This window comes from Rhinopithecus roxellana, chromosome 19 (assembly GCF_007565055.1).
Source record: "Rhinopithecus roxellana isolate Shanxi Qingling chromosome 19, ASM756505v1, whole genome shotgun sequence".
Lineage (NCBI taxonomy): Eukaryota > Metazoa > Chordata > Mammalia > Primates > Cercopithecidae > Rhinopithecus > Rhinopithecus roxellana.
Window position 1 is genome coordinate 2849148 of NC_044567.1, and position 14603 is coordinate 2863750.

At 56.6% G+C, this 14603-nt stretch overlaps 1 protein-coding gene across 6 annotated transcripts; it reads right to left on the bottom strand.

The window, feature by feature from the left end:
* Positions 1–4781: 4781 nt before the first annotated feature.
* On the bottom strand, positions 4782–14069 carry GRB7 (growth factor receptor bound protein 7). Of its 6 annotated transcripts, none has more exons than XM_010379292.2 (15): positions 13885–14069; positions 9556–9715; positions 9296–9446; positions 8958–9114; positions 8711–8832; positions 8543–8620; positions 7829–7966; positions 7373–7483; positions 7056–7154; positions 6718–6798; positions 6503–6619; positions 6256–6316; positions 6044–6131; positions 5844–5937; positions 4782–5301 (listed from the first exon to the last, which is right to left on the bottom strand). In XM_010379292.2, the coding sequence occupies exons 2-15, from the start codon at positions 9708–9710 to the stop codon at positions 5155–5157; spliced, it is 1599 nt and encodes a 532-aa protein (XP_010377594.1). In that variant the 5' UTR covers positions 9711–9715; positions 13885–14069; the 3' UTR covers positions 4782–5154. The 6 variants fall into 6 exon arrangements, with proteins under 6 accessions (XP_010377594.1, XP_010377593.1, XP_010377595.1 ...); XM_010379291.2 differs by having other exon boundaries at positions 9556–9731; XM_010379293.2 differs by lacking the exon at positions 13885–14069 and adding an exon at positions 13626–13699.
* Positions 14070–14603: the final 534 nt, after the last annotated feature.

Consider the following 14603-nt stretch of genomic DNA (forward strand, 5'->3'; position numbering starts at 1 on the left):
TCCCCATCCCAAAGTCCAGAGCGTTGGCAGCAGTCCTCCCTCCCCTCCACACTTGAGCAGGCAGGGAGGCCAACACTATAGCCACACCCTCCACAGAACCCCTACCCTAAAGGCCCATGGTGCCAAGGATGCCATCCCATTGCCAAGGATGGCAATGTGCCCTGGCACCCAGCTTCCACCAGCCACGCTGGCCCCAGGAAGCCAGAATGTGTGATGCATGGCAGGCAGCACTTCGCGTCAACTCCCCAGATGTGGGCCCTGTCACCCTCTCTCAGTACTGGGTCCTCCTCTGCATGGAAAGATGATGAGGAATTTCCCCTTTGCCCTCAAGATTTTTTCTGAAATGGTTTTAATAAGTACATATAATTTTACAATGAAACCCAATAAATCAATTTTGAAAAGACAGTATCTGAGGTCCCAGCCCCCTTCCTCTCCCCCAGAGAAGCCCCTGCTTCCCCTCCCACCGGCCTGGATTTTCTCAGAACCACAAACCTCCCCGATCTAGCACTGTAGCTGTCCTTGGCAGTCCTTTCTGCTGTCTGACCAATGTAGGTCATGCTGCAGTCTCTGAGGTAAAGCAGCAGCCTTCCCACATCCTCAGAGCTGGGAGATCTTACCCGGGGGTCACACTGTGAGCTGGCCCTGAGAGGGTCCCTGTCCCCCCAAACTCTTAGCAGCTATATCTCCAAAAAGCCAGAAATCTTAGACACTCACCAAGAATGGGCTGCTGGTCTCAGGTAACCAAATCAGGGCCAAGTGCTGCCTCCTCTAAGGGCTCCCAGCAGCCTAGGTCCCTCACGGTGGCCAGCACTGAGAAGGGAGGGGGCGGAGAACAAAGGCTAGAGCAGGGCAGGGCTGCATTTCACCACCTGCCACTGGGCTGAGTCTGCCCTCTGTCCCAAACTCCCTCTGTGACCCCAGGTGAATCCCTGTCTTTGTCTGAACCTCAGTTTCCCATTTGTAAAGGGAGAAGGACATCTGTCTCACAGTCTCCAATTAGCTGATTAACAGAGAGGCTCTATCCCTGCCCAGTGCCTCAGGCTGTGACGGGACACTGGGTCCTCTTTTTGTGCAGTCTAAACCCCTGGACATGCTGAAGAGGCAACTCACCTTGACCCCTTTCTCTCACTCCAGGCTGGAACCCTGGCACCCACACCTCAGAGGTGGCCCTGGGCACCCATGGCAAGCCACAGAGCTGATACCACCCTGTTCGGTGCTCGAGCTGCAGCCTGTGGTGGGGATGGCTCTGGGAACCGTGTCAGGTGGCAGGCAGCAAGTTGCACTGGGTCCTGCCTCCAGTCCTGCTAAAAAGAAGCAAAATCTGCCACCCTTCCTGCCCTTGGGCTGCAGTAAGTTCTTCCAACAGATTCCCAGGAGGTCCCAGGCTGGGGTGTGCATGAGACCTCTCTGCCCACCTCTGTCTGCCAGGCCTGGTCCCGGCTTCCCAGCCTTGGGTTAGCCAAGGATGGGGGTGCCTTGGTCAGGAGTGGCTGCCAGGGCTGCCAAGCCCTGCTCAGGGGTTCATTGTAGAGGCTGCACGGTCTCAAGGTCAGCTCAGGACAACCCTCCAGGCCAGAGACGATGGCTGCAGGAAAGGGAGGGGCTCTCTAAGGGAGGACCCCTGTAGGCCACTATTGCTGTCACTGTAGCTGAGGAATGCCACCTGGATGTCAGCCAGACAGGGGAAGCAGAACATGCCCAGACCTGGTCCTCAGACCTGGGTTGGAATCTTGGCTCTCCCACTGTGATCTGGGGCCAGGCTGCCCCCTGGGCCGTCAGTGTCCTCACCTACAAAACAGCGTCTCACCACCTCCTGTCCAGGCAGTCCCAAAGATTTGAGGAGGGGCTCTCCATTAAAACATATCAGTATCTAATAGAATATCCAAGCATATACAAAGGTGGAGAGGATAATTTAATAAATCCCACATACCTAGCACCTGTCACCAAGCTTCAACCAATATCAACAACCAGTGTCAACTCATGGCCATACCAGGACTATGCCCGCCCACACCCTCTCCTTTAACCTCTGGATTTTATTTTATTATTATTATTTTTTTATGTTTTTATTTTTATTTTTTGAGACAAGGTCACGTTCTGTGGCCCAAGCTGGAGTGCAGTGATGTAATCATGGTTCACACCAGCCTCGACCTCCTGGGCTCAAACCATCCTCCCACCCCAGCCTCCCAGGTAGCTGGGACCACAGATGCATGTCACCACACCTGGCTAATTTTTTTATTTTTAGTTTTTGTAGAGAGAGGGCCTCACTATGTTGCCCAGGCTGGTCTCAAACTCCTCCCACCTCAGCGTCCCAAAGTGCTGGGATTACAGGCATGACCCACTGTGTCTGGCCACCTCTGGGTTATTTTAAAAGCAAAACTTCAGCATTACTCAGTATACCCAGGTAATAAATCTGCACATGTACTCCATGAATCTAAAATAAAAGTTGAAAAAGAAAAAAGAAAAAGAATAAAAACAAAGCTGAGACATCATATGATCTCACCTTTAAATACTTCGTAATGAATTTCTTAAAGATAAAGGCTTAGAAAAACCATAACTGCAATACCATTATTACACTTTAAAAAGTTAGCCATAATCCCTTAATATCTCGAATGTCTGATCAGAATTCAGATTTCCCCCAGTTGCTCATAAATGCTTTTTACAGTCAGTTTGGATTTGAATCAAAGGTCAGCACATCATTTGGTCGATAAATGTCTAAATTTCTTGAAATCTGGAGATTGCCCATCTTTTCTTGTAATTTTGTTGCTGTTGAAGAAGAAACTGGGTTGTCTGTTCTGTAGAATTTCCCAATCTGGATATTTGTCATGGTTTCCCTTGTATTTCCTGTAAACTAGTTGTTGAATCCAAGGAATCAGATTCAGGTTTGGTGTTCTGACAAAAACAATGATTAGTTGGGGTTCACATGTCTGCGGGAGGGTCTGTCTCCTGAGTTGAGCAGCAAGTTCAGGTGCAGTCAATCTGATACATTTATTAACCAGCTCCCATCACGTAAGAGCTCAAACTAAAAAACTCTTAGACAAGGCCGGGCACGGTGGCTTGTGTCTGTAATCCCAGCACTTTGGGAGGACAAGGTGGGTGGATCACTTGAAGTCAGGAGTTCAAGGCCAGCCTGGCCAATATGGTGAAACCCCATCTCTACCACAAATACAAAAATTAGCCAGGCGTGGTGGCAAGCGCCTGTAATCCCAGTTACTTGGGAGGATGAGGCAGGAGAATTGCTTGAACCCAGGAGGTGGAGGTTGTAGTGAGCTGAGACTGTGCCACTGCATTCCAGCTTGTGCAGTAAAGTGAGACTCCATCTCAAAAAACAAAATAAAAAAGCCTCTTAGACAAAAACATAGACTGGTGTGAGCAGTGGGCAGAGGCCAGACATCTGTCTCACAGTCTCCAATGAGCTGATTGACAGAGAGGCTAACAATAGAATATTATCTGGACTTAATTGGAGGCACAGGGGAATGGTGGATTTATTTATTTATTTATTTATTTTTGAGACTGAGTCTTGCTCTTGTTGCCCAGGCTGGAGTGCAATGGCACGATCTCGGCTCACTGCAACCTCCGCCTCCCAGGTTCAAGCCCGGGTTCTCCTGCCTCAGCCTCCCTGGTAGCTGGGATTACAGGCGCCCGCCACTATGCCCCGGCTAATTTGTGTATTTTTAGTAGAGATGGGGTTTTGCCATGTTGGCCAGGCTGGTCTCGAATTCCTGACCTCGTGATCTGCCTGCCTCAGCCTCCTAAAGTGCTGGGATTACAGCTGTGAGCCACTGCGCCCGGCCAGGAGTGGTGGATTTATATTTGGGAAAGATCGCTCTGGGTGCTGAAGGATGTGTTGGAGAGGGAGGCCAGATGCAGAGGGCTGAATGCTAGCAGGTTCCATTTATATGGCTTTCTGGAAGGGGCAGAACTAGGACAGAAAGGTTTCAGGTTGGGGAGGAGGGAGCAGGGTTGGTAGTAGGGGACACAGGGACTTGTGGGGGGCAATGGGGCCGTTCTGTGTCTTGGTGGTGGGGCTGGATGCATAACTGTGTACATGCTGGGGCCAACTGTCCCAGCAGCTAGTCCAGGACCAGCGGAGGACAAGCATGCTGTTGGACTCATCTCCAGCTCCCAGGCCCTGTTAGTTACCCCTCTAGCCTTAGACTGTCAGAAAATCTCTCTGGGATGATGGTCTCTTGTCCATTCACTTACTTAATTAGCAATGACTGGGCGCCCACTATGTGTCAGGCTGCACGGTGGGCACGGGAGACTCTCAGATAACCATGACCACTCCTGCCCTTGAGGAACATCTAGGCAGGCAGGGACATGGCCTCGATCCATTTGACACTTTCACCAAGGCCTCCACAGGTGCCCACCTCTCCGGGTCTCCCCCCCACCTTTTTTTTTTCCAGACAGGGTCTCACTCTGTCACCCAGGCTGAGTGCAGTGGTGCAATCTCAGTTCACTGCAGCGTTGATATCCCAGGCTCAAGGGACAAGGGATCCTCCTACCTCAGCCTCCTGAGTAGCTGGGACGACAGGTGCACACCACCATGCCCGGCTCATTTTTTTATTTTTGTTGGGACAGGGTCTTTTGCCATGCTGCCCAGGCTGGTCTCAAACTCCTGGACTCAAGTGATCGTCCTACCTTGGCCTCCCAAAGTGCCGGGATTACAGGCGTGAGCCACCACGCCCAGCTCTGGTTCCCTTCTTGACTTCAGCCAGCCAGAAGTCATAGGTATATCATGACTTAGAAGACATAGGTATAACATGCTGGACAGAACTCATAGGTATATCAAAAAATAATCTTTATTGTCACTAGTATAAAACAGAGCAGATCAACTGGCCTCTCAGTCTGTACAGAGTGTGGGGCATGAGACTGCCTGGGCTGCCCCCAATTCTCCCATAATGCCCTGCCCTAGAGCAGCAACTCCGGAGCTAGGAGAAGGGGAGGGGGCCACCCCAGGCCTTCCCTTGAGGAGAGGGGTCAGGAGTGAACTGGAACTTTGAGGGAAGCAAAGAAGCAGAGGCGAAAACTGGAGTGGGGGAACCCTTCCGCTCCTCATCCCGTTCCCCGCTGCCACATCCCAGAGTCCACTGGATGGGTGGAGAGGCAGCGGGCAGCCTGAAGGCGGGCTGAGGCACGAGCCAGTCCATGGCCTGGTCAGAGGGCCACCCGCGTGCAGCAGTGGCGCAGCAAGCATGGCAGGATGCCGCGGTTCAGCTGGTGGAACTCCACGAGCTGCAGCAGGTCAGTGAAGCGGGTCTGGCCATCATCCATGCTGAAGTACAGGCGGCCCTCCTCCTCACTCTGGGGCACAGTAGAGGGGGTGGAAGGTCAGGGAGGGGCCCGAGGCTTAGGGAGCTCCCTCCTGGGCCAGGGCCCCACCCATTTCCTTTTATTCTTTTTTCTTTTTTTTTTTCTTTTTTTTTTTTTAGACAGGGTTTTCTCACTCTGTCATCCAGGCTGGAGTGTGGTGGTGCCACCATGGCTCACTGCAGCCTTGACCCTCTGGGCTCAAGCAATGCTCCCACCTCAGCCTCCTGAGTAGCTGGGACTACAGGTATGCACCACCATGCCTGGCTCATTTTTAAATTATTTGTAGAGATGGGGTATCCCTGTGTTGCCCAGGCTGGTCTCGAACTCCTGGGCTCAAACCATTCTCCCACCTTGGCCTTCCCAAGTGCTGGGATTACAGGTGTGAGCCACCGCACTCAGCCTCCCACTTCTTGGGCAGGGAAAAGGGAGACGCACTAGGGGCCAGGGAGCCTCTGGAGGGGCCTGGTGAGGAGGACAGGTTGCTGGGAGTCCTGTGTCTCATTGCAGGACTCCGGGGACGCAGGGAAGCTCACCGGCAGGATGAGGTAATGCTTCACTTTCTGCAGGTGGCACAAAGAGAGGACAAAGCCCTGGGGGTTCCGCTGACTCTCCCGGACCAGGAACAGGCTGCCAGAAGACAGGAGATAGGGCGGCATTACCCGAGGACCCACGGCTGCCACCTGGACCCCGGTCTCTCTTATCCCTGGGTCTGTTGCCCGGCCCTGCCCCTTACCCGTCTACCAAGCCCTGCTGTCCAATAAGCCGCTGGCTCTCCTCACGGGAAATGCGCCCGTGGAACCAGAGTTGGGTGCGGTGGATGGCTGCGGTGGGGAAGGACATGGGCGGTCACTTTGGGGAGGGGACCCCTATACCATCTGCTCCCCACTGAGAATGCAAAGAGAAGTCGAGGCAGCCCCCGCCCCAAGACTCAGGGCCATCACACACCTGCACTGAGGCTCGTGCCGGAGGCCGGCGTGGGCAGGCTGAGGCGGTGGTTTGTCTTCTTCTGTGGAGCAGTGAGAGATATGGGAGAGTCGGGGTGTGCTTGCAGGCATTACCCAGCACCTCAGGAAGGTAGAGCACTTCTCCCCAGCCAGGGGGCCTCCCCCTGCCCCCTCTTCCTCCCTCCTATTTCAGGGATCCCACCCAGAGAGTGGGTCCCCAGCACAAACACACAGGCAGCAGGCCTCACCCTCCAGGCGTGGGCCTCCTCCAGGGCCACACTCAGAGCCTCCCGGGGGTTCTCAATGACGCGCCCAGCATGGCCAGAGAAGTCCATGGCCACCAGGGTATTATCTGAGACACTTCTCTGGAGATGGAAGGAGAGGGGAGAGGTCAGAACAGGGCCCAGGTACCCCTAAGACAGGGACTGCGTGCCCACCCTTCCATCCCCTTGTGTGCACTCACCAAGGGTGGGGAACCCAAACAAGGCGGACGCAGATGGCGAGACTGTGCCTGCTGGTAATTCCTGTACAGCTGCACCCCGTACTGGGGGTGGGGAGAGAAAGAGCGCTTGAGGTCGAGAGGTCCTGGGGGCGTGGCTGTGACCCCCCTTCAAACCAGGACTTGCCCAGACTAGGGCTGTATTTCTGCCTTCAATGGGTGCTTCCTATAACTTCAGGCTTGGACTGAGGGTTATCAGAGAGCAAGGCTGTGATGCCCTCCTCATTCCTGAGACTTCCTGGGGGCAGAGCTGGGAATCCCTCTGGCCAGGTCAGCCCCCCATGCCACTGCCAGGGTCTCACCTTGAAGAGGCGGAAGGCAGCCAGCCAGCAGGTGCGGCTCTGCTCATCTTCACTGCAAAAGATCTGAAGCCCCTTGTGGCCATTTCGAAGCTTGTTGGGCTGTGGAGAGAGGAAACTGGCTGGTCCCGTATCTGCCTTTGGGACTACCTCTGTCCCTGCTCCACAGAGCAGAGCAGGATCCAGGGAGTTTCCAGCAGGCCAGGGTGCAGGGAGAGGAGTCTAGGCATCTGAATTGGGACTAAGCCCCAGGCAGGATCCAGGGGCCTGAGCAGTTCCTGCTTCCCCAGGCCAGGGGCCAGGCCTGGCCAGGTCTTCACCTTGACACAGAAGCCAAAGTCGGTGGGCATCCCGTAGAGCTTGCGGCCTTGCGTCACCACGTACACGTTGGACTCGTTCACATCTGCCACGTACTGCAGGTGCCTCGGATCCTGAGCAGCACAAGTGAGCAGGACTTGGTACAGGTGGACCCCGCCCGCTATGACCTCCCCCCACAAGCCAGGTGGGGAGATTTCAGGACCAGAGAGGGGCAATGGAGTGCCCAGGGTCACATAGCAAATAGAAGTAGAGCCAGGACTTAAACTCAGGTCATCTTTTCTCCTGCTACCTCCCTGGGCAGGTGAGCTGGGCAAGGATGTAGGGAGAGATGGTAAACTGGAGGTGGTTGGTCCGGAGGGCACAGGGGGAGAAGGGCTCAGGGGTTCCAGCAGAGAAGGGGCAACTTCTAAAAGGACCAGGGACTGCAGAGGCTGGAGCTGGCACTCTCAAGACCTCACCTTAGAGGTGCCCTTGGTGGAGTAATAGAGGCCAGATCGGCGCAAGAAGCAGAAAAAGCGTTTCCAAAGCTTCCGTCCTGAACCCCGCAGCTGCAGAAAGCCCTGGATCTCAGGGAAGCTGCCAGCATTCAGGAAGTTCTGAACCAGAGAAGAGGAGAAGAGAGTGGGAGGTCTGACCTCCTCCCTTCCCCTCTACCACCAGGATGTTTTCTTTTTCTTTTTGAGACGGGGTCTTATGCCAGTGCAGTGGCACAATCACAGCTCACTGCAACCTCGACCTCCCAAGCTCAAGTGATCCTCCCACCTCAGCCTCCCAAGCACCTGGGACCAGGCTCATGCCACCATTCTTGGCCTTTTTCTTTTTTTTTTTGGAGAGACAAGGTCTCACTATGTTGCCCAGGGTGGTCTCAAACTTCTGGGCTCAAGTAATCCTCCTGCCTCAACCTCCCAAAGTGCTGGGATTACAGGCATGAGCCACCACACCCAGCCCACCCTCAGGTTTTTACAAGGAAATGCTCCACATGCATTTCTCGCCCCCATTTAACAGAAGAAACTGATGCTCAGGCAGGGAAAGTGACTTGTCCCCAGTCACACAGGACTGTGGTTTGGCTCTTTCTACCACATAGAGGGGAGGCACAGGACCTAAGGGCGGAGAAGCACTGGTCAGTTCTGGGGAGTCGTGAATATGCAGTGAAATGGGGGGGGTCTCCCTACCTGGATGAGGTCTTCATGGGATATACCAGTGTGTGCATCGAGACAGCTGGAGACCATTTTTTCTGGGAACAGGGAGTGCTGAGGGTAGAAAAGTGTCAGGGGTCAGGGCGCCAGTGTCCGGTTCAGGATCAGGGCATCCCAATGCCCAGACAGCCCTCACACACTCACTGGGGAGCTCTTGAACAGTTCGTACTTGGCGAAGTTTTTCCGGAAGACGAAGCGGCTATCTCCGCCCACGGGCCAGGCAGCCTGTACTTCCACGACGGACTCGTGGTCCTCCAAACCCCGCTCTGGGGTCAAGGGCAAAAAGCAGGGGTTACTGGAGATCAACCAGATCTCCCAGATGAGTCACATGCCTAGCCCAAGATGCGAGGCATCACCTCCCGGCCTGGGTAGTTCCATGCACCCAACTTACCCAGTGCTAGGTGGGGGTGGCACTCCACCAGCCCCCAGGTCTCGTCGCTCAAAGCGTGAGCTCGCTGCACCAGCATTTCACACACATGGCGAGCTGTGGCACCTGCCGCCACCTCCACAGACCTGCAGGCCCCGTCCTCACTGTACACCTTTACCACCTGTTCCCCAGGAATTGCAGATGACTTGTGGGGAGGCAAAGGGTGATTCCTTCCCTTTCCACACCTGCTAGACCCTCAGGGACTCCTAACTAAGATCCCCCGCCTCCATGGAAGTGGCTGTGTATCTCCCACAGATCCAGAACTCCTGCATCCCTCCCTTCCCTTCTGAGGGACAACTCACATGGGGGCGGCTGGCATCACGGGGGAGCAGCCCCCTTGCACTGGAGGGGCCCCCGAGAATAGGGCTCTGTGAGGGAGGACTGCAGAGCTCAGGGAAGGGGTTGGGGATGGAGGGGAGGGAGGTGGCACGCCGCTCCTCCTCTCGAAGTTTCCTGTGGCAAGAAGAAAAGGGGAGAGAGGTGTGGGGAAGGGAGCAGTGGCCTGCAAGCCTCTCTGTATTATCCAGCACTGACCTCCCCCAAGCCCCACATCCCATCGTACCTGCTGGTGGTTGGGATAAGGAGAGGCTGGGACCTCTTTACCTCCTCAGGCAGAGGGGTATCAGGGGGCCGGGGAGTCCCAGGAGGGGTCCCGGGGGCTGGGCAAAGGTCTTCCGGAGAGCTGCCAAGATGAGGTGGAGACAGATCCAGCTCCATGGTATCTGAGGGAGAGAGGGGCTGAATGGAACCAGTTGTGTCAGTTGTGTGCCCTTGTCCTGGGGAGAGGGGACTAGAGAAATCAGACCTGCTGACCTCACACGGTGGTTAGGGTGCCCCTCAGAGTTTACCTAGCACCTCACTGCTCTAACTGGAGTTTCCCTGAAGCCCTTGGGGAAGGATAGAATGAGCCTCATTTTATAAAAGGGGACACTGAGTCTCTGAGAAGGAAGCATTCTTAGTCTCAGTCACAGGTGAGTCGGGAGTAGAACCTGGTGTTTAGACTCCAAGTCCCATGCTCTTTCTGGGTTTTTTTTTTTTCTTTTTTCTTTTTCTTTTTTTTTTTGCAGTGGCGCCATCTCAGCTCACTGCAACCTCTGCCTCCTGGGTTCAAGTGATTCTCTTGCCCAGCCTCCCGAGTAACTGGGATTATAGGTGCATGCCACCATGGCCAACTAATTTTTGTATTTTTAGTAGAGATAGGGTTTCACCATGTTGGCCAGGCTGGTCTTGAACTCCTGATCCATCCGCCTTGGCCTCCCAAAGTGCTGGGATTACAGGCGTGAGCCATTGCGCCCAGCTCCAGTGCTCTTTCTTTAGCACAAAGTTGCTCACAGGAAGAGCTGAGGGTCCACCCACCACAAGCCTGGTGGTCACAACAGATTTCACAACCCACACACTCTCAGGCTCAGCCCTCAGGGTCAGGGCAAAGGTCCACTCCTTTGCCTCCACGCGTGGGGCACTCACTGATCCGGGCTCTGCCCGGGCTTTTCCAGCACTGTGTTGCCAGACCCAGTTGCCAGAGCCTGTTCGTACTTGGTGAAGTTTGGCCTGCCCAAGTGATGAGTGATGCAGGGGGGAGAAGGAGGTGGGGAAGGATGGGAGCCAGAAAGGCAGGAGAGCCAGCTCCGCTTCAGTGCAACGGGGAGAGCGGGCCAGGGGTAGGCGTGCTGGCCCCAGCAGCCCCTAAACCTTGCTTACCCTCCCCAGGCCATCTTCCTGCCCAACTCTTTCCTGAGGCTCCAATGCTAGAGCCACTTCCTCTGAGAAGCCTTCCTGGCTTTCCACATTCTAAGTGAACGACTCCCTCTCAGCACTGTGCAGGGGCTACATCATCCATTACTGTGCACCTGTCCTATCCACTCATTTGTCCAAGGGCACCTGGTACCCCCAGGCAAGGCCAATCTCACCCATGTCTTATCACTTACAGGGGCTGCACAGACACTCAGGACAAGTAAAGACAGGAGGGCGGGCAAAGACAAGCACTAGAGGTGGAGGTAGGGCTGGCCCCTCCTCCTCAGGAACCAGGCAGACCCCTTTGGCTGGACTGAGACCTGGGAGAACCTACAATCCCAGCCCCCAGCCTGTTCTCCGAACACTGGGCCAGTACTATGAGGCCACCTGGGGCACCTGGGATTGACCCCTCAGGAGGGTGCAGGCACCTGACCCTTCAGTGAGGGCATCAGGGGATTTGGGGGACAGGTGAGTCAGGGCAGGCGGGACAACACTGCCTAGGGCTCTCCATTCAACCTTGACTCATCCACACAGCTTCCTGGCTTAGGAGAAACAAAAACAGCCCTGCCTCTACCCTCCCCCCAACTCCCCAACCCAAGGGTAGCCAGAGCCGAATGGGGGAGGCATGGGGCTGGGAACAGGATGGGGGAGGAAGATGTGGGGCCTGAGGCTCCTCTGACATCACCTCCTCCTCCCCACCCTCAGCCTAGCTCAGGCCAGGTGGGACCTGTGATCTCTCGCCCCCAGTGCCAAACCACCGCCTTGCCAGGGAATCCCTCACCGGGGAAAGAGAGAGGCCATGTCCGGCCTGGATTCAGAGGCCCATTTGGAGAGAAGCCAGCGTCCCAGCGGTGCCCCTCCCTACCCAAAGCATCGCTCAGAGCCCCCGCCCCGTGTGGATGAGGTTCCTCCTGACACATTCTCCTGGGTGTCCCGGCCAGAGGGGTACCACAGGAGCAGGAGTGGAAAGGGAAAATACTCAAGAAGACAGACAGACAGGATGAAAGGCCAGGGAGGGGGCCCAGGGTCCTGCCAGGAGGCGCAAGATATACCCGCCACCCGCTAGCAAGAGACACCAGCACCCCAATACCAGAACACAATCCCCCACTCCCACCCCAGTCTAACCTCCAAACAGCCCCGGTCTCCAAACAGCCCCGGTGATTTCATTCCAGGTTGCAGGGGGCCAACACCTGCCTCCAAATCACAGACCAACAGTGGGGTGGGGAGAGGAGCAGAGAATTGAGGAGGCAGCGCTTGGAAGGGGTTAGAAGTGGATTTGAATCACATCACAGCCTGGCCTCAGAGATCAGAGACGGCCAGCCCAAGGCTGGGGTTTGCCTTCAGATCCCCCCACCCGGGCGGGCCCTTCAGCCCCTTCTAAGGCTGGAGGCGGGTGGAATCCTCAAGACCAAAGGGGTGAGCAGGGAGGAGGAAGGGGTCCTGGCTGTAGCCTGGCAGCTTAGAGATCTGGAGTTCTGAAACTGAGGCACCGGGAAAGCTTCGGTTGGAAAGACCGACCCCCAAAATCAGTTTGTCCCCTCAACGAGGCAACTCTGGCCGTGTCTTCCCAGCTGCCTCCTCCCCCAGTGGCTCCAGCCCCACCCGCGTTCCTGTCCTCCCAACCTCCTTGTTTACTTCCTGAATCACGCCCCACCTGGCTGGCCCTAAGGGCGGGTGGCGGGGCCCGGTGTTCAGGGCCAACAGAAAACAACTCTACTTCCCAGAGTAGGGGGAAGGGCTTGCGGGACTGAGGCCTGGGCCAGGGGCCTGGATGTGGCGGGAGCGCCCCTGTCCGCCCAGTACTCCACGCCCCGCCCCCACGGGACAAGCTTATAACCTTTTAGGGTGCAGGGCCCAGGTGAGAAGGTGAGAAACCCCTGGATGACTCCTAGTAGAAGGGAGGACCCAGGACTCTGAGGCCCCGCCCACTCTCGCTGAGGAAAAATACCCAATGGGAGAAGGCGGGGCAGCTCTTTTAAAGTTTAATTCGGGAAGAATGCTGGAGTGTCTGTGCGGTTAATCATTACAGGCTGCCTGCTTCCATGAGGTCCCCCCACCCCGCACACAGCAGGATATCAGGAGAGAGCAGAGTCCAAGACCGGCGGACCAAAAGGGAGCATTCCTGGTGGGCAGTGAGGCTGGAGCGGGGCGGCGAGGCGGGTTCCACCTTGCCGGCAGGTGCATTCTCTGTCCTCAATCTGCCAGGGAGACCCAGACCGGGTACCTGGGTCTCTCCTTAGCCTCATCAAGCAGAGGAAACCATCTGCCATCCCCCACCCCACTCTCCCCAGGCCCCACCGCACTGCAGAGTCCCTCACCCACCCCTCTAGCCTTCCTGCCCACTTCATGCTGAAGCCAGGAGGGACCCCGGCTCACCCGGCCTCCACTTTCCCACCCGAGGGCCGGAGGCGGTGTTGCTGAGCAGGGCATACAGTCTGGAGAGATGGAGCCTCAACAATTTAGAGGATCCCTCTCCTTCACTGTCCTCCAAAGTGGAGGGGGCCCTCCCCACATCTCCCCGCAGCCCGCGGAGACGTCTGTCTTAGAGACTTGGGGAAACCCAAACTGGGGTAAAGTGGGCGAGCAAGGGAGTGAGGGCGGCTCTCCCAGGGTGTGCGGGGAGGGGCTAGTTTCAGCGGGAAAGCCAAGTCGGAGGAGAGAATCAGGTCTTCCCATTCTCGCTGCTGGCTTCGGGGAGGTGTACGGGGAGGGAACAAGGAGGGCTGGAAACCAGGATGGGGACAAAGAGGGCGGGTGGGGAGGAGGGGGCGGGGTGGGAGATGGGCGGAAAAGAAAAAAGTGGGAGGCCGAGCAACCCAGCAGGAGACCCAGCCTTTCCCTACCGGCCCCCAGACCGGCCGTGCCTGCCCCCAAAGGATGAATGCCCGCTTGGGTTCTTACCTGAACCCCGAGCATCAGGACACCCAGCTGGGACCACGTCTTCAGGGAGTGAGACGCCAGGCCCTTAAGTACCTGTCTCCCTCCAGCCCCCGCCCCGGGCCTGACATCACCGAGCGGGGGAGGGGGAGAGCCAGGTGGCTCCAATCCGCCCACCTGGGCCGCCGGCCAGTTCGGCCGGAGACGGGCACAGCCTGGGGCCCTGGTGCGGCTGGGGGTTGCCTGGCAGGCTGTCGTCTGAGACCGATCTCTGTCCCCTTACCTGGAGGAGCCCCAGCAGGAGTAGCAGGACACCCGTTCCGAAGTCTGGCTCCGTCTAGGAAGCCCCAGATTCCTAGATTTTATTTCAGATCCACTCCCCCTTCTCTACAGGTGGTAGGAGGGTGCCCCGACTTCGGACAGAGAAGTCAGGGCCGGGGGAGTCCTGTGTGTCCAGATTCCAGGCCCAAGGAAACTAAAATTATCTTGGGCAGATGGGGGCGTGTCCAGGGGAGGCGCCTGGGAGGAGGAAGCCTGGGAGGAGGGTGGAGACTCCCTGACACTCTACGCCAACTGGGATTGTTTTTGCCCTTCCTAGCCTGGTAGCAGGTGCCAAGAGAGGGTGCAAGTGCCTAGGGAGAGGCGGGGAAGACAGCCGAACAGACAGCACCAACAGCGAAGATCAAGAGTCCCGACCACCTGGGAGGGCGGGGGGAGGGTCTGAGGGCTGCAAGGTAAAGGGAACCACCCCGTCCACTCCTCCCAAACATCCTCCCCGAACCTGGTCTGTTCATTGGCCAAGCCAGGGAGCCCTTCGGCAGCTCTGGATCCCACCCCATGGGGCAAAGAGCACCCTGCCAAGGAGGGACGCCAGCCAGGGGGTGTCCAGCAACATGGCCTGCCCATCCATCTGCAGGCACCCATACCATGGTGGCTGTGCCCTGGCCCCTCAGAAGCACCCAAGGTAAGCCCCTCCCCCGCCCCCCACCTTCTGAGCAAAGT

What these genes read in the sequence shown, in the direction of transcription:
- GRB7 (XM_010379290.2), bottom strand. An exon ending in GTTTGGGTTCCCCACCCTTG is followed by an intron (nt 6,620 to 6,717) that starts GTGAGTGCACAC and finishes TTCCATCTCCAG; the next exon opens with AGAAGTGTCTCAGATAATAC. An exon ending in AGGAGGCCCACGCCTGGAGG is followed by an intron (nt 6,317 to 6,502) that starts GTGAGGCCTGCT and finishes ACTGCTCCACAG; the next exon opens with AAGAAGACAAACCACCGCCT.